Genomic DNA, 18,867 nt, shown 5'->3' on the forward strand with positions numbered 1-18,867 from the left:
ATATATTTGTTTTTCACTGAAATTGAATTCTAAATCTCCAATATCTCACCATTTATTCCTGTTCTCCTTTCCTCCTCTCCTACAAACACTGATCTTAGCCCTATTGAATTACCAATCATCTAAAACACACTTAAGTTGAATTCAGGTTTGCGAGGCCTAAAGCTTATAATTTGGGGAGTCCATTCTAAGATGAATACAAACTTACAAATACAAAATTAAATATAAAGACTTTGGAAGGAACCCATGCAAATGAGGGCCCCCAAAACTTACCCTTCATTCATGAGGGTACTTTTAGCTGCACCTTTGTCACTAAGAAAAATTTTAAGATACCATGGATTTTTAGGTACGTCTTATTCTATAAAAATTAATGAGAGAGAGAGAGAGAGAGAATTGGAGAAGTGTTTTTTTTTTTTTTTTTTTTAAGATGGGGTTTTCCTGTGTTGCCTAGGCTGTTCTCAAACTACTGAGCCTAAGGGATCCTCCCACCTCAGCTTCCTGATTAGTAGCCAGCATTACAGATGTTCACCACCATGTGTGACTGGGGTATGGGTGTGTTAATCTTAAAATCATTGAAATGAACTATTTGCAGATCTCAGAATTGGCCATGCATATTCTTCCTCTGCTCTCAAAACTCTTATTCTTTCCTCCCCCTCCCCCTCCTCCTAATTTCTAGGTAAGTGTAAGGATTCATCTCTGAAGCTTCCTACTCCAGGAAGCATTCCTGGATGTGCCCTAATCTTTAGGAAGTTGTTTCTTTCATAACATCCAATATATTTCTGTATGGGAGCCCTCCTCTCCCTGTGTATATCTGTTCACTGGTCTATCTATCCTGCTTGTTAGCAAAGGAATCTCACCTAACTGATGTTTGTGCCACAAGCATCTGGTTGTTACATTTGGGATGAACAAATGAATGAAAGAGGTTCTTCTCTATGAGATTACTTGGCAGCACTAAGGATACTAGGGACGAAAAAAAAAGTATAATTCTCACAGCAATAGGAAGAATGGGCTGGGCACTGTGGTGTATACTTGTAATCCCAGCATTTTGGGAGACTGAGGCAGGAGGATTGCAAGTTCAAGGCCAATCTCAGCTATTTGGAGAGCCCTAAGCAAGTTAGTGAGACCCTGTCTCAAAATAAAAAATAAAAGGTTGGAGATGTGGCTCAGTGGTTAAGTGCTCTGGGTTCAATCCCCAATACCCCTACACCCAAATAGGAAGAAAGGCTCTTCTTTATCTGTAACTGATCTAGTTTTGCTCTTGAAACAATACTGTACTGAATAGTAGTAGGGGAGAAAAAAAAGAGAGGACAATAGAAACTAACATTTATCAATTGAAACTATCTTAGTTTCCTCTAATTTAATCAACTCTTTTAGGAATCTGATCTATTTTAAGAAAATTCTTAGTTTCTCCTCCTTCTTCTCCTGCTCCTCCCTAAGATAATATCTGATTGCAAAAAATGTTCATGGGATCTCATGGAGGGGGCAGGAAATGAGATCTCAGCTCTGCATGATGCTTGTAGTTCTTCACTAAGATGAAGAAGTTTTCATCTGGCCTTTGGTGGCCCCAGGCCAGACCCACGGCTGAAATCCTGGATTTTAGCCATTTACTTCTGGTTGTAAACCTTTGTAAGCTATGTCCTCTTAGCTCTGCTGGGTCTCCAGACTGTTTATCATCTCCATTTTTACTTATTGGGGGAACGTCTGAATATGGAGATTCTCCTACACCACGTGCAGTCTACTGAGAACAAGCAGTTATCTCAGGATACCAAATTAAACCACTTCTGCCACTGAATGTCATTGCCCAGGACCAAATTCAAGGGCCCTCTACCTTCTTACAGTGAAAGTAGACTACCAGCTTCATTTTCTTTAGGTTCTCCACTATCCTACCTTAGGATCTTCTCTCCTTTTCCCCCTTGGCAGGTACAATTCTGTTCTTATTGTATCTGCTTCTCTCCATGCTCCACCAGATCAAAAGTGAAAGGCTTTTCCTTGCCACTGACTTTCCTTATGTTGTAGCCTCTTTCATGTTATCAATGTCTGTTTCTCTCTCTCTCTCTCTCTCTTTCTTTCTTTTTTCAGTGCTAGGGATTGAACCTTAGATCTCTTGTATTCTACCACTGAGCTACATCACCAGCCCCTGAAATTTAAAAATTTCATAAAACCTTTCTTAACTGTGTCTGGCTTTTTCCAGATAATTGTGTTTCTTGAGATTAAAAAATCTTATTTTTGAAGTCAAAAGCTGTCTCTCTCTTTTTTGTATTCTTTTTATTTATCTCTATTTATCTTTTGAGACTGATAAGTGCTTCTGGATGACCAAGGAGAAAGTCCCATAAAAGAATGCAAGAATATTAGCATGTTTAAAAAAAATTATTATCTCCATGATATATTTTTCTTGAAACTACCAACTTTTTCATTCATATGGCCTTTTTACATCTCACATTCTTTCTTAGAAGGCAATCTACCTCAATTTTGGAAATATCAATAGGTAGGAATATAATGTGTCTAACTTTGAGGTTCAAACATTGAGACAATAACTACACAATGGAACTGAATGTATCAATTTGGCTTTTGATGCCATATGTGACAGGAATTGTGAAAAATTGTCACTTTCACAGAACCTAACAGTTTAGTCCTTTATAGACTGAACTTTCAAATTGCTCTAGTAAAAAACTACAACAACAAACTTTCATGGTCTTAGATGCTGAACATTGGTTGCCCAAGCAGCAGGAGGCTACTTTGTGGGTTAGTGCACTCTGGATTGTAGGACTGGTCTTTGGTGGGTAGAGGCTGGGAATGCTGCTAACCTTCCTACAATCCAGAGTGCACTAACCCACAACCAAGAATTGACCTAGCCCAAATATCAATATTGCTGAGACCGAGAAACTGTAACACAGAAATTTGTATTGGCTCTAGGCTCTTCTCACCAAACCACTGTATCCACCTGCATCCAAGTCATGTCTTCCCCTAGATTACTACAATAACATCCTTAAAAATTTTCTGGATTCTGCTTCTGCCCTCCACAGTCTATTTTGTTTTACACTTTAAAAAACGGAATCTTTAATTTACATATAGTAAGATCCACCATATTTTGTGTAAGTTCTCTGAATTTTAATAGATGTAGAGAGGTCTGTAATGGCATCCTAATCAGGATAGAAAATGGCACCTCAGTTTTCAAAGTACAATTAGGCAGTGGCCCATAAGAGTGCCCATTTAAACATCAATCATCATTCAACCATACTTCAGTAAATAAATATTATTGGGTAAAGAAATGTATTAACCAGCTTCCTGTGATCCCAGCAGCTCAGAGACTGAGACAGAAGGATCTGAGTTCAAAGCCAGCTGCAGCAATTTAGTGAGGCCTTAGGCTACTTAGTGAGACCCTGTGTCTAAATACATTTTTAAAAGGACTGCGGAAGTGGTTCAGTGGTAAAGCGTCCCTGGGTTCAGTTCGTGTTACCAAAAAAAAAAAAAAAAAAAAAAAAAAAAAAAAAAAATATATATATATATATATATATATATATATATATATATATATATATATATATATACACCAAGCCCTGGCAGGAGGGAGTAGGATGGTGGGCGGGGGTGGGTCAGAGGTGGAATTCTGCAGTGTTGGAGGAAGGAGGGCGTGCCTAGATTGGAGGGAGATTAAATTTGGGAGGTAAGCTGTGACCAATATACACATTTACCAATAAAATCATTGACTCAATATTGTCACTTTGAAATTGCTCTCAAAGGTTGAAGTTTAAGGATAACAAGATCTGGCGCACGCTTGAAGCCAAGCTGAGCAGTGGGCGCTCGCGTTCCAGTTAATTTTGAGCCGCGCCTCCCGCCGTCTGCTGTCACGTGCCGAGCAGCTGCGACCGAGCTGATAGGTGGGGGCGGCTCTGCTGGGCGCCGGGGCAGGAAGGGAGGCGGCTGCCGTGCCATTCTTAAAGGGGCACGAGAGAAGGCGAGGGGTTGCTGCCGGCCGGAAGGAAAATGGTGAGTTGCGGTGGGGAGAGCAGGGCCCAGAAGGCTGGGCCAGCACGCCGGTCTTAACTGTTTTCTACAATCAGTCGCTGCAGACAGCGGCCGCTTCCACCCCAGCTGCATGCGGTTGCTCCCACTTAGAAACTTGGCCTCCGCAGGCTCTACTGCCGCGCGTAGTGTAGCATCCTCCATCCTGCCCCGGGGTCGACCCGCCTTGCAGCCACAGCCGGCGGAGGCCCCTCTTCGCCGGGCCCCTCCCGTTGGAGGGCTCCAGCTCCTGAGCTGAAGGTCGGAGGGGCAGGGGGTCTGGCCCTGCAGCAGGCTCCCCGAACGCCAGCATTTCTTCGACGGCGGCTGGGGAGGGCCAGGCCTAAGGAGCTCTTGAGCCCCCTGCACCTTCTGCCTTGCGGCGTTTGCAAGGAGGTCTCGAATCTGATTACATTCTCTCGGCCTTGCCTTAGCTTCTTTCTGTCTTCCCCTTCCCCTATCTTACACTGAACATTTCTCCTTATGCATGCATTCTCCGATTTAAGGCTATGGAAAATCTTTTGACCCAAGGCTTTGGTGCTTGACCGTAAAGAAACTGTCAGAAATTTCGTTTTGTTGAATAAGGAGATGATGGCTCCCTCCAAGCATAAAAATTAAGTGGAGAATTAAATGAATTGCCATCAAGGATCTTCTGGATCCTTCCTATTGGGTTTTTAAATAAGCTCAAGTTTCATTAGAAATAACATCAGAAAAACACTGCTGTCTCTCTGACCTCCCACTCTTTGTCACCACCCACTCTATCGAATAGATCTTGTCATGGTCACTGAATCCAATGGATTCTTTTCAGTTTTTATCTTTTCTGACCTTTCAGCTGCATTCCAGGGTGTTGACATTCTCCAGTTTTTGAAGTATTTTCTTCCCTTATGCTTTTTTCTTGGCTTATGGAATACAGAACTCCTGGTTTTCTTCCTGTTTCTCCTCTTGGTCTATCTGCTTCCCATGCATATTATCCTTTCCCTGGACAGTAGGTACATGTAGGAGTCCCAGACTCCATTGTAATCTCTACTTTTCCATTCTGTATCCTTTCTCCTACATTCATGGCTTCAAGTATCACCTATATTCAGATGATTTGTGAACTTGTATCTGAGACCTTGCTTCTGAGATCCAGTCCAGATATTATATTCCACTTAGTTTTTAACATCCCTGGAAGCTTTTCACCATTTGGGTGCCTCAGAGTCTCCTCATTTTGTCTAGAATCCTCTTGTTATTTTGCCTCAAATCTGGTCTTGACTCACTGTTTGGCAACTCAGTGAGGTTGGGCCATTCAGTATGATATACAAACCAGAAGCTTAGGAGACATTTTTATAACCCTTTTTTCCCTTACCCATTTCTTTTACCTCATACCCAATCCATTCATCAGCTCCTTTGTAATGATTAAGAGAGTGGGCCAAAGGTCAGGCTGCCTAGGTTGAATCCTGGCCCCATTAGCTGCATAATTTGGAGGAAGATACTTAATCTGTCCTAGCCTTACTTTCTTGCAAAACTGGAATAATAACTACTCATTTCATGAAATTGTGTCTAGCATGAAGAGAAATTTGTGTAAAGGATATGACAGTGATTCTCATGGTGTTTAATACATGTTAACAGTTATTAGCATTATTCACTTCTCTTTACTCTTTTCAGTTTCTCTGAACTACTTTTTATCTCTCATTAGGACTAGTCTTGACTGTTAACTAGGTTTGTTGTAATCATCCTGGCTCTCAGCCTGTTTCCTGCATACCACAGCAAATGTGATCTTTTCAAAATGCAAATATAATTGTGTTTTCCTTCCCTATCCTACTTAAAACACCTTATTGGTTTCCCTTTACCTATGAGATAGAAAGCAAAATACTTAATATGACCCAATTCTTCCTGGAGCATGTTCCTGCTCATTGTCTGTGCTTGAGTTCACTTGAATCAGGTCTTTGCACAGGTAGTTTTAGTACTCTAGATGCTTTTTCAGGGAATCATCCTATCACCGTAGTATTCTTCACCAGTCACAGGTTCTCATAGTCTTGTGTATCTCTCCTTTCTAGCTCTTGTACAAATGTACATATTTTTGCCTGACCCTTTGGTGTAGGTTCCTTCTCTCCTAGATTGTGATATAAGCTACCTGAGGAAAGGGATGATATCTTTCATTTCCTTTTTACATCATTATATCTCTAGCATATAACACAGTACTGCACTAATTTAATATTCATTATATGGATAAACAAATAAATGAACACTTTACCTCAACTCTCCACTTTACTTTGTGTGGTAACATTTACCATATAATTTTTTTTTTTAATGACATTTTACTTCTTTGCAAATGCTTCTAAGTGTAAGCAGTTAGAGTTGGCCAAGCCTCAGTCCTCCTTGTAGAAAGGAATTTTGGGCCTTATTGTGGTTTTGAGAAGGGCAAAAACACAAAAATGAGTTATACAGGTTAAATCAGCATATTTTTTAGTATGTTAAGCTTACACAAGCAGCTCTGAGCATCAGAACTGAAAGATAAAACTTTCACAATAAATTGATCTTTGCCTAAACAAAAATCTGAAGTGTTTATTAGTTTCATTAATGGATTCTGCCTTTGGTCAAAGAGAGAATAGAAATTTTTGTATTCTGGTTTTTGTGATCTTTCTTGAAAGAGAGAATAATAATGAAGTAGGATTAAATCTTATCTTCAGGAAGCTCCCAATGACTTAGCATCTCTGAAGAGAATGAAAAGTTTGGAAATCCATAATCCCCGCGTGATTGTTATTTACTGGATAATATACTTTGATGGGATGTACTTTCCAATTGTATTTTAACATATCCTATGGTACATATCATACCTTATGTCTTACCATTGTTCTGAATTTAAAGGGCAGTTAAAATTGAAAGCCATTTTCTGCTTTAGCATATGCTGTCTTTTACCCAATACAGGATCAAGCAAACAGGCTCTTATTATTATTTTATTTTACTGTAAAATTGGAAGCTTTAATGCTTTGGGGTTATGATGAGATGTGTATTTAGCATTTCAAGGAGGAGGAAGGCAGGGGGAAAACCTATATATGAAATGAGACTAAAGTGAATGGACCTTGTATGGAACCTGACTCAATTAAACCAACTATTAAAAAAATTAAAACAAAGAGGGAATTTGAAGACTATTTGGATATTGGAGTCTGGAATTATTGTCTCTTTTTTTTTTTTAGGTAGGATAATGTTGCTATCTATTTATTTATTTGGTACCAGGGATTGAACCCAGGGGTACTTAACCACAGAGAAAGATCCCCAGCCCTTTTCTGAATATTTTTTTATTTTGAGACAGGTTCTCACTAAGTTGCTTATGGCCTTGTTAAGTTACTGAGGCTGTCTTTGAACTCATTTCCAAGTGAAATTACTTTTGGCCTTTGTTGTGTCATAGGTTGCAGGGGCATTGTTGAGGGTATTGAATGAAATATAGTTAAATGATTGAAACTGAGTAGTATACATAGGTGTCACTGTCCTGCTTTGTCCTTTTGTATGTGTTTGATATTTTACATATAAAAAACAAAAATATTTTTTCACTATCATTTGCAGTAATGCATTGTACCACTAAAAGAAGAGTGCTTTTGATCATTTCCTTGCCAGATTTCTGAGCAAGTTTCTCTAATATTTCTTCATAATTTCTAAACAGTTCTTTAAAATTTTATTTTTGTTTCATCTGGTTTTGCTTTTGCATCTTATTAGCTCATTTTACATGTTCATAGTCAATTAAGATATAAAATATTATTCATCTTTCCTCTTAGGACTTGTGTTTATACTTTTGTTATTTTTATTTAAAAAAAAAGATTTATAAGATATTTTCCTGTTCTTCCTGCACAGTGTGAAAACATGATGCTTGCCTTATCTAAAAGCACATGGTGACCCTTGACTTTTCCTGTTTCCCTCCCTTCCTCTACAGTTCTGATGAGATACATATTGTGATGTTTCTGATTTTTTTCCCCACTTTAGTACTGGGGATTAAACCCAGGGTCACTCTACCACTGAGCTACATCCCAGCCCTTTTTATTTTTTATCTTGAGACAGGGTCTTGCTAATTTGCCTAGGCTGGCCTCAAATTGTGATCCTCCTGTTTCAGCCTCTCAAGGCACTGGGATTACAGGAATACACCATTGCACCTGGCTTTGTTTCTGATTTTTTAAAATTTATCAACCAAAGAGACTGTTAAAATATATCCTACATAGAAGGTGAACAAAAGTGTATGATTAAACAATATAAATCCAAAGATGGGTGAATTTGAAAGTCTTTAACATACATTTATTGAGGTCATGGCATTTTATTTTTTTTCCTCTTTTATAGAGCGAGTCTTTGGTGGTTTGTGATGTTGCTGAAGATTTAGTGGAAAAGCTGAGAAAGTTTCGTTTTCGCAAAGAAACGAACAATGCTGCCATTATAAGTAAGCTAAAAGTGATTGCTTCCAAGTTACATGATCTAGCTTGTTTTTATCTTATAGCTGTGTTGAATAAACTGAACCTTTAGAAAGTAGTGTTGCTCCATTTGTTACATCCCTTACCCCTACCTTTAAAAATTAAGAAACAGCCAATCGTACACAGCTCTGGAGAAGATGATCTTCTTGTTCACTTGGGGAATGAGGATTCTCATGTGTAGTGACTGGTCTCTCCATCCTTCTTGGGAAACTAAAAGCCTGGAAGAAATCTGTGCCTATACCTAGAATGATAAAGTTCATCATTGTGTCCAGAGTGGCTTTGGGCACTATTCCAATTCTAGAACTGAATTCTAGTTTCATGGAGAGTGCTTTTAAGTGTGAATATCTTCTGTAAATGGAAAGGATAATTCACAGACTGCCTCTCCACTGTGAGCTATATGTGAAGCTGTGCAGAGTTCCTTGTATTCATCCGTAATATTTAATATGTAGTTAATGATTTAGAAAGGTAAAAGCTGTGAAAATGTAGAACTACATAGACTATGCTTAACAGAGATGCTCTTGGCAGGTGTGAATTAATCAGAAGTGGTGATACCTTGTCATTAATTCTGGTTCTGTTACAAATAATTTCTGTAATGTGAGCATATAATTCTTAAAAGTGAATGTGTGTATTAGTACTATTTTACCACAGAAGATGAAGTGATTTTGAGACCACGTTGTATTTCATAGGATTTGCTGTGAAATTCATGCAAAACTACACATAACCAGCTCTTCAGACTAGTTAAAAAAAAAAAAATGTATAGGTTATCTAAACATATTTTGATTTGACTTTTGATTATGTCAGATGTATTTTAATATGGATATCAGTGCTATTTTATAGTTTACTTTCCCAGACTAATGATAATGCAGCATGAAATCCTGACTCTGGAGAAGCTGGCAAACACGAGGTTTCTCTTTCCTGACCTGACCCCAGGTCCACTCTTCCTTGCAGTTCTAACCACCCTGCCCATAGACCAGTCACATTTACCTTTGGACCTTATCTAGGAAGTTGTGTTGGAGTTACAGAATTCTTCACATACACAGTAAATGTAAGGAGTTGACATAAGTTCTAAATAAGCAAACTAGGTGTTGAAAATTGTGGGTAAAGTGTAAAAGCTAACTGCTTAAAAAGCAAAGCTACCAAATAGACCATAAACTAAAACTATGAATGAGTTTTATGCTTGTGTTTCTTAGTGTTTAAATTTTAAATGCCCCAAGAAAGATTGAGAATGCATGCATTGGTTAGATCAAGGTCACATTAGAATCACAGTTTACTCATATTGTATTTTTATTTTAGTGAAGATTGACAAGGATAAACGCCTGGTGGTACTGGATGAGGAACTTGAGGTTTGTTCAATAAGCTAAATACAATTTTTATAGTAAAACAGTTACTATCATTCAAAAGATACTTTATATTAGTTACACATACCTTTAAAACAAGTTCTAAACCTCCTTTAAGTACATACTCATTGTGCATGAAAAGCATGGATTAATTATTATGTATTGCATTTTCTAGCTAATTTAACTGTCTTTAAGGCATTAATGGAATCCCTTTTAATAAGGGATAGAAGTTATGTCCAGTAAAAAGTGAGTCAGCTTAAGGTAATAATTAAAAACTAAAATCCTACAATTCAAGCATTTAGTTACTAAGTAATTTAGAATGAAATGAATTAACTTGTTTTTCTAAAATGAGATATTTCCTCTGAGGGGTTAGCTTATCCTGACAGTTGGAACATAAACAGAACACTATGTCTCACAGCCCCATGTTTAGCTATTAATTGAAAGTAAATTTGTTTTGTGGCATATGCTAATGAATTTATAACTTATTAGAATAGGCTTAGCATATCTCCTAAAGACTTATGGGAAAGGAAATGTTTAAAAGTTGTTTTTCTCTACGGTACTAGGGCATTTCACCAGATGAACTTAAAGATGAACTACCAGAACGACAACCTCGATATCCTTTTCTTAATGCTTTGGAGTGATTTGTTTTCTTTAGTGGTCAGAATTTCATTGTAAATAGCTCATTTGTTAAACTTTCAAAAGATATGTTTTACCAGAATTCCTTCTATATCATGATCAAAACTGAATTAAAATATGTCTGTACAGATCAGACTTTAAGAAAAATGAAAAAGTTGATGTCTTAGTGGGGTGAATTATTTTCTTTTAAAAATAATTCTCTATTATAATGTATGTACAATAGAAATTAAGAAAGAAAAATCTATATCAAATCCATACTTTAATAAGTTTCTTTTTGACAAATTACATGATTTTTTAAACTTACCTTTGAGGCCCATTTATTATTTTGTAGAAAGACAATAATGAAAGTGTGACCTAAATTAATAAAATATTAATTTGCCACTCAGTAGCTCCCCTGGTGTTGGTAAGTACGTATCTCAGAGCAGTGACTTTAGTTTCTTTAACTTGAGAAAAACCTTCATTGTATATAGTTATAAATATCAACATGATGATGGAAGAGTTTCATATCCTCTGTGCTTTATTTTCTCCAGTCCTGTTGGTAAGTAAATTTCTTTAAATAATGTATATTTGCCTCTGATCTAACTAAACCATCTTTTTTTTTTTGGTACTGGGAATTGAACTCAGGGGCACTTGACCACTGAGCCGCATCTCCAGCCCTATTTTGTATTTTATTTAGAGACAGGTTTCAGTGAGTTGTTTTTTGCCACACTTTTTGTTGAGCTTGGCTTTGAACTCACAATCCTCCTGCCTCAGCCTCCCAAGCCGATGGGATTACAGGCATGTACCAGCCTGTAATCCATCTGCATCCAGCCTTAAACCATCTTTTATTAGACAGATTTTATGCTTTTTTAAAAATATTAAATTGTTGAGTAACCTAAATTGAGGTGTGTGTGTGTTTGCATACACCTCTGTGCATACCTAGAAAGAAGGTATTACAAAACCATCATCTTTAAGAATGTGTTTACTTTCTGAAGATGAATTCCTAGAAGTATAAGTGTTGGGTCAAACCTTACATGTATTTTAATAATTATGGCATATAATGACATAATTTAGATATCAGAAGTTTATTTTAATCTTGTTTATTTAATCTTGTTTATAAGTATATGAACTTTGTGTGGTAATAATAATATATTTTTTAAAAAACGAAAAAAATAATAATATATTTATGTTTATCTTTTAAATAGTAGTCAGCAGTGATATACCTATCACCTTGAAAGTGATCCTGGAGTAGCTTACATTGGATATTAAAATGGATTGGGCTGGGGTTGTGGCTCAGTGGTAGAGTGCTTGCCTCACACGTGAGGCTCTGAGTTCAATCCTCAACACCACATAAAGATAAATTAATTAATTAAAGGTATTTTGTCCATCTACAATTAAAAATATTTTTTTTAAAAAATGGAATGGGGGCTGAGGATGTGGCTCAAGTGGTAACGCGCTCACCTGGCATGCTCGGGGCGCTAGGTTCGATCCTCAGCACCACATAAAAATAAAATAATGATGTTGTGTCCACCGAGAACTAAAAAATAAATATTAAAAAAAATTCTCTCTCTCTCTCTCTCTCTTTAAAAAAAAAAAAAAATGGATTGGGCTGAGGATGTGGCCTAATGGTACAGTACTGGCCTAGTGTGTGCCAGGCCCTAGATTTCATCCATAGTATTGCAAAACAATAAATAAATGAATAGTACTTAAGGAATTTATTATCATCTGAATTTTTCCATTATTATTGAGTTCTTTTCTAAACTTGATTATTTGTATTTTTAACCTTTAAAATATACTATATTTTTAACCTAATACATAACCAGACAATAATTCACCATCTCAAAATTTATGTATTTAAAGCATCCATAAAATTGATCTTGATATTTAGTGTCAAACTTAAGAAATAGTGCTAAACACTATTTGTAAGTATTTGCAAGGCTCTAAAAGTCAAGATCTACAAAGGTGTAGAACCATTTTTTTGCTTATATGTGGACTTATTTATAGCTGTGTCTGTGCAGGCAGTATGAAAAATAAGATTCAAAATATAGCCCATGTACATTTAGAACACACTTTTTCTCAACTCAAAAGTTAAGGAAATACTAAATATGTAATTTTTTAAAATGAAAATTCACCATTTTTTTCAAAGCCTACACTTCATTTCTGTTCTAATCTCTCTTTTCCAGGATGTAAGCCTGAACAACAGATGATGTATGCGGGGAGTAAGAATAAGTTAGTCCAAACAGCTGAACTAACCAAGGTAGTATTTATATTTGATTTGTTTGTTGATGGTATACTTTCCTTTAGAGTATAGACAATAACTAAAGCAGTCTAGATAGTTAAGTATTTTCTATGCAGTTAAGGGTTATTTTGATCACAGCTGTAAATTAGCAAAACTTTTTATTATTTTTAAATAGAATGATAGTGGTCTTTTTTAAAAAATTATAACTTTATGATTATACATAATAGTGGGTTCATCTCTACAAATTCATACACGCATGGAAATCAATTTCAGTTCATGATGCCCTCTTTTCCCTTCTGCCTCACCCCTCACTCCCCTTCTCCTTCTTCTGCTATACTAGATTTGCTTTTGCTCATCTATTAATTTGTATTGGATTGGTTCTTTGTGTAATAGAATGATAGTAGTTTTTAAACCAAAATGTGTTTTTTGTTCAATAAGTTGAATATAAGAGATCATATTCAGAATGTGAACAACTTTAGAAAATCCAGTGGAACTATTAAGTTTATTGCAAGCTCTTTATCTTCCATAAAGTAATGTCTAATAGGTAAAGATCAGCATTCAGATTTCTGTGCTGGAATTCTGTATTGTGTAGCTAACTGTATATGAGACACTTGCTTTAATTTATAATATATCTCCATTTCCTTTATGGTATTTTTGAAGCTTAAAGGTAAGGTGTACTTGTCTCAAACTTGATTTAGTTTCCACATACTATTTTAAGTTGTAAAAGTATATACATTTAATCTATGAAATAGAATATTGTATCGTCAAGACCATATTTAACAATATTTTCTTTCTGATTTTATTTTAATGACAGTATCAGTGTTTCCCCTTGGGTGCTTAAGCATTAATTTGGGGATTGTCTTTAAGTGCCATCTGCTTTTTCTCTCCAGCCCTTATGATTATCATTGATACTATCAATTTATAGACACAATTTTTTTTTTCCTAACTTCTATGCTGGGAACATTCTGGAGTTGCTGTAAGGGGTTGGATGGTTAAGGAGGAACTCTATAGAGTGCTTGTCTAGAATGTGCAAAGCCCTGGGTTTGATCCTCAGCACTGTAAAATGTGAAACAAAACTAAACTAAGGGAAAAAAAAAACCCAAATTCTGTTAATAGCCTTAGTCTTAAGTCTTTTATAATCCTTTGTGTGTTCTAAAGTGCTACAGTTGAGACATTACAATTTACAAGTTATTTTTATAAATACTCTATTCAAATCCTTATAGCCCTGTGTGGCTAATTAGTATTTCTATTTTATAAATAGGAAAAACAGGTTCAGAGGCTGAATGCTTTGCCTAGGGTTGCCAGGATTCAAACTCACATCTGATCCATAATCCCATCCATTCTGCTGTAATATATTGTCTCTCCATAGCCATTATACTTTCTGGGCCTGTGTTAATTCAAATTCTTGCTATGGACCTCCCTTCTATTCTTATCAAAACAATCTACAACTGGTATTTCCATTTGCCAAATTATGGAGGACTCATGGTATGTTCTTCCAGTTCATGACTGATTTTACTTGTATATACTAAAATGCGTCTCTTCTAATGAGTAAGTTTTATAAAACTGCTATTTTACAGTGTTTGTCTTCTCTCATCTTGATTGCTATACTGAGTACTTAGCTTTTAAAAGAAATTAAGTACTGCTAAAAAATATATCTAATTTGCCAGGTGCCAAGACACATACCTGTAATCCCAGTGATTTGGGAGGCTGAGACAGGAGGACCACAAGTTCAAAGCCAGCCTCAGCAAAAGTGAGGCGCTAAGCAACTCAGTGAGACCCTGTCTCTAAATAAAATACAAAATAGGGCTGGGAATGTGGCTCAGTGGTCAAGTGCCCCTGAATTCAATCCCTGGTACACACTCCCCACCCCCGCAAAAAAAACAGTATATCTAATTTATTGTAGGTTAAGTCATAACCAATATGAAGGAAGCAGAATTTGGTATTTAATATAATACTCAGATATATAATGTGTATTGTGTAAATGTCAGAAATATGACTTAAGTTTTTTTTCTTAAGGTATTCGAAATAAGAAATACCGAAGACCTAACTGAAGAATGGTTACGTGAGAAACTTGGGTTTTTCCACTAATGTGAACTTCTGTGTTTTTAAAGTATTTATGTATTAACCTGACTATACTGGAACCAGACATAAATACTTATTTATGCCTAAAAAATGCACTGTTACTTACAGTTTGTTTCCTGCAGTAAAGAAAAATTCTTCATTTGTGCAAAGTTTGAACAAAGAGGAAATCATCTTCATAGTAATGAAACTTTGTAAAGTGTTTCCTTATATTTGTAATTGTTAGGTGGGCTACTTTTCTCCAAGGACTTTTTGCACTCTTGTGACTAATTTCTATAACTTATGGTTCAGAATTTGTTACTATTTACAGACACCATTGGAAAGTGGGTATTAGATTGTGCTAGACAACAGTTGCCTCCTTTTGACAAATACTGGATATTAGCAATTTATATATGAAAATAGCATATTATCACTTGTCAAAGCATTGAAATTAATTTGGGGTTAAAAACTTGAGTGACCTAATTTTGAGCCATGAATAGTAATTTACTGTAGTGTAATCTACATTTCAAGTACATTTTTCATCAATTTTGTACCTCTTGATTTCCTATATCTTTTTAATCAAGTCTAGAAACTATGTTCATCAATCATTCATTTTTTAGGTCTAGGAGTTAGATTTTTTGATAGAGTTATGACTCTTAGGTTTCTTCTTATGGAAAATAGCATCTTGGTCTTCACAGTTGTTAGGTTGTAATAATCAAGGGCTTCATTCCCCATTGTCATTTCTAGATAGTTTTGAATCTAGGTTAATAACACTTCATTTATAAGGCACTTCCTATGTCTTGTGAACACTAATTATTTTAAGTGTGTTAATACTGTGCCTTTGATTTGTTAGCTTTAAAGTTAGTTTAGGACTTTTACACTGCCAGTATTCTAGATTTGGTGAAATTAATACTTTTTTAAAGGGTCCAAATAAAACAATTTTCTAATGTGTTTATCTAAAATTTGTAATAAAATCAACTTCTTATTTTTAAAATTCCAACTATCTGCTTGCATAGGTGAAAATATGGCAGTTGAGAGTTGTAATTCTGGGTATATTTGTGACTAGTTTTGTGCCATATGTAAAAGTTGCTTATCTTAAAACTTTGGTCATACTTAATAACCCATCAACAGAAATCACATTTTTAATCCCAAATGTTAGAAGATAGTCTAAACTGGTCATCTGTTTGGTTAACCAAGCCAGTCATGTTAAAAAAAAAAAAAAAAAAAAAAGGGAACCCTTGGATAAAGCAAGAATCATAATATATATAGCATACTTTAAAAACAAACATAAGTAACTGCTGAATGGTAATTTAATAAAAGATCTAGAGACTCAAGAAGCTTAACCAAATTTGGTGAATAGATTCTTATATTAAGAATAGCATAGTCATTTCAAAATTAGCAAAGGCATTCTTTTTATGTTGGCATATTTTCTATTCATATTATTTTTTGCATTTTATTTTTGAGAGTTCTGTGCCAACTTTAACAAAGAGAGAAAGATAGTTGGAATTTTCACAATATTGAATAGAGCATCTTCTTTCCCAACTGTTTGGCTTCACTAATCTAGAAGTCAGGAAACATTGACAAGTTGGAAATGGGAAAGTGCTAGAGTAGGTATTTGTTTTAGTTAATAAATGGAACAGTTCCTTTATTTCAGTTTTCAGAGAGAGAAAACTTCATGCAGGAAGTTTAAGAATTCTTTAAACTGCTATTTTGGTATCGAGTAACTTAACTAATAATTCTTCAGAAATGCAAACGAAATCCAAATGAATAGAGAGTGGTTTTAATTTTTTTAAGAGGGAGGTGAGATTTTGTTTTATCTGGTTTGCATCAGTAAGAAACACTAGTGCTGCAAGAATGTATTTTTTAAAATAAGGTTCCTTGTTTCATTTTTAAGATTTTAGCCTAATTTTTTTTAAAAAAATATGGAAGTCCTCCATAATCTCAGATAATATTGACCTTCCATACACAGAACTCTTAGTTCTTTTAGTTTCTAACAGGAGCAAAGAGCTGTGATAAACTGTGCTGCTTTGAGCCTGTCTGTCTCCTTGTTAATAACATGTATTTCTCAAGACAACAGATTGACGTTAGGAGAGCAGTAGAACATTTTTTATTCTGTCTGTCCAATAGGGTAATTACAAATTCCATGCTCTAAAATTTTCTCAGATATTTCTGTTTCCTTTTAACTAAATTTTGCATTTTTCTTTTAAAGTACATTTCCTTTTCTTTTTTCTGTCTTCCTACAAATAGTTAACTACAGATTTCATAATTCCAGTTCTTACATTCCGTATCTTTCTGGTATAGCCATTCCCATTCAGCCTTAAATCTTAATCTTTCCTTTTTGGCAGCAACTTTTTCCTGGGAACCTCCTTCATGGTGTTCTAAGTCAACATTAGTTTTGAAATTATTGGCCTTGCATAAGTTCTGCATAGCATCTTATGTCAAAATAGAAACAACTAGTAATCACAGTATGGTTTTTGTGGCAACATAATGACATAGGAAGAAAATTGTTCTCAGGTTACTATGCTGAAATTCCAAAATGTCTTGAGTTTTGAATAGTATTCACTTTGTTCTGGTATTAAAGAATTATGTTAGGAAAAATAGTTGGTTGACTGACTGTTTTTGTTTAATTCACTTCTAAAATAAATGTTTGAATTGTCTATTTCAAAAAAGTTTACTAAATGCCTGGTGCAGTTAAACATACTCTTGTTTAAGAGGGTGTTGCTAAATTTTTATTGTCATTGAAGAATCTGTGTAACAAAATGTCTGTCAGCACTTTCCCTCCCTTTTTATCTCCTATTTTCAGGAGTTAAACGTAGCCATAAACTGTATCCTGGTCTGACACTTTAACTAAACGTTTCCAGTTAGGGGAATTTATGGCCAAATTAAATTTGGCTTTTTCCCCTAACCCATACAAATATTAAGGAAGGTGTACTTTAAAAAAAAATGTACGGACTACTTTTTAAACTCAAGTGATGTCATTAATCCATATGTGGACTAGTGATGAATAGATATTTTCATAAGAGTTTAAATGCTGATATTTGGTGGAAGTAGAGAATAACTCATTCTATCAATTCAAGTACTCTTGGTATGGTTGCACTCCCTATTTGTTTAATAGACTGGTAATACTGGAATCTATGAAGTTTTAAACCTTTACAATTTATGTGAAGAAGTGTTTCAAACATTTCAGGACAAATCTTATTTTGTATTTCTGGAAGAATGTAAATAATCTTCTAGGCCACATAAAACCAATGGCCCCAAGTTGAATATCCTTGAGAAACTTGTTTCCTGTTAGGCCATTTGACATTTCAAATCAATGATCACATTCCTGTAATATGTAAAACAACTACATTAAGCTTGTGATAGAAACTGTATTTTCTTGCTTTATGGAGTATAATTCATACACATCTAATTACTTGAATATTATTTGAGATCACTAACATGCCAGGGCAATTCCCACTTATTTAGATGGTCCAATATAATCTCATTCAGGAGGCTTGAAACATTAATGGTTTAGTCTTGTGAATTTTAACAGTTCTCTGTCATCGTTTAATCAAACCAACAATTGGTACAACTTCTTAACCTGTGGTTTCAGTCTCTGCTAGTTCATACTGCATGTTTATTTTGGACAGTCTTTTGTTAAGCATGGTGCTTGTACTGGTTTAAATAAAACATTAACATGAAAGTACTTCTAGTTTTTCATTTTTTACTTGCCTCTTACACCCCTTTGGTGTTACTGATACCTACCTTGCTCAACTTGTTTAAACCACACATTGTCTCAACAGTTTACTGTATCTGGGGAAAACTGAGAAACAAACAGAAATCGCTTGCCAATTTATGAAAATTTGCAAAACTCAAAGACTGATGCTAAAATGATTGGTTTGAAAAAAATGTCAATGAATGCTATTGGGACAGAGAGTTGCTTGAAATTATGCATCTTTACTTTGAAAGGGAGAATTAGAAGTCAGGTCTGTGTACTTGCTAAGCAATCAGATTAAAGGGTCTGTTATTGAATATAGATTATAACTATTTAAACATCCATTCAATACTCATCTTTTTTACAGACTGAACTACATGGTATATGTTTATTAGGTGTATATTAGGATGAATGCAAATCACTACTTACATGTTTTTAGAGTTTACCAAATACTCTTTGTGATTAAATATGTAGTAATAGTCACAATTGATT

General features: G+C 35.3%; 1 protein-coding gene across 2 annotated transcripts; it reads left to right on the top strand.

Annotated features, from left to right (window-relative positions):
• Nucleotides 1–3,889: 3,889 nt before the first annotated feature.
• Nucleotides 3,890–18,366, top strand: Gmfb (glia maturation factor beta). 2 transcript variants are annotated; one of them, XM_071608037.1, is made up of 7 exons: nucleotides 3,890–3,984; nucleotides 8,305–8,401; nucleotides 9,726–9,775; nucleotides 10,333–10,382; nucleotides 10,858–10,943; nucleotides 12,568–12,641; nucleotides 14,640–18,366. In XM_071608037.1, the coding sequence occupies exons 1-7, from the start codon at nucleotides 3,982–3,984 to the stop codon at nucleotides 14,709–14,711; spliced, it is 432 nt and encodes a 143-aa protein (XP_071464138.1). In that variant the 5' UTR covers nucleotides 3,890–3,981; the 3' UTR covers nucleotides 14,712–18,366. The 2 variants fall into 2 exon arrangements, with proteins under 2 accessions (XP_071464138.1, XP_027785575.1); XM_027929774.2 differs by having other exon boundaries at nucleotides 10,861–10,943.
• The last annotated feature ends 501 nt before the right edge of the window (nucleotides 18,367–18,867 follow it).

Source organism: Marmota flaviventris, chromosome 2 (genome assembly GCF_047511675.1).
Source record: "Marmota flaviventris isolate mMarFla1 chromosome 2, mMarFla1.hap1, whole genome shotgun sequence".
Lineage (NCBI taxonomy): Eukaryota > Metazoa > Chordata > Mammalia > Rodentia > Sciuridae > Marmota > Marmota flaviventris.

Excerpts from the sequence above, each read along its gene's own strand:
- Gmfb (XM_071608037.1), top strand. Across the intron at positions 8,402-9,725 it reads GAACAATGCTGCCATTATAA|TGAAGATTGACAAGGATAAA; the intron begins GTAAGCTAAAAG and ends TTTTTATTTTAG. Across the intron at positions 10,383-10,857 it reads CTACCAGAACGACAACCTCG|AACCTTCATTGTATATAGTT; the intron begins ATATCCTTTTCT and ends TAACTTGAGAAA.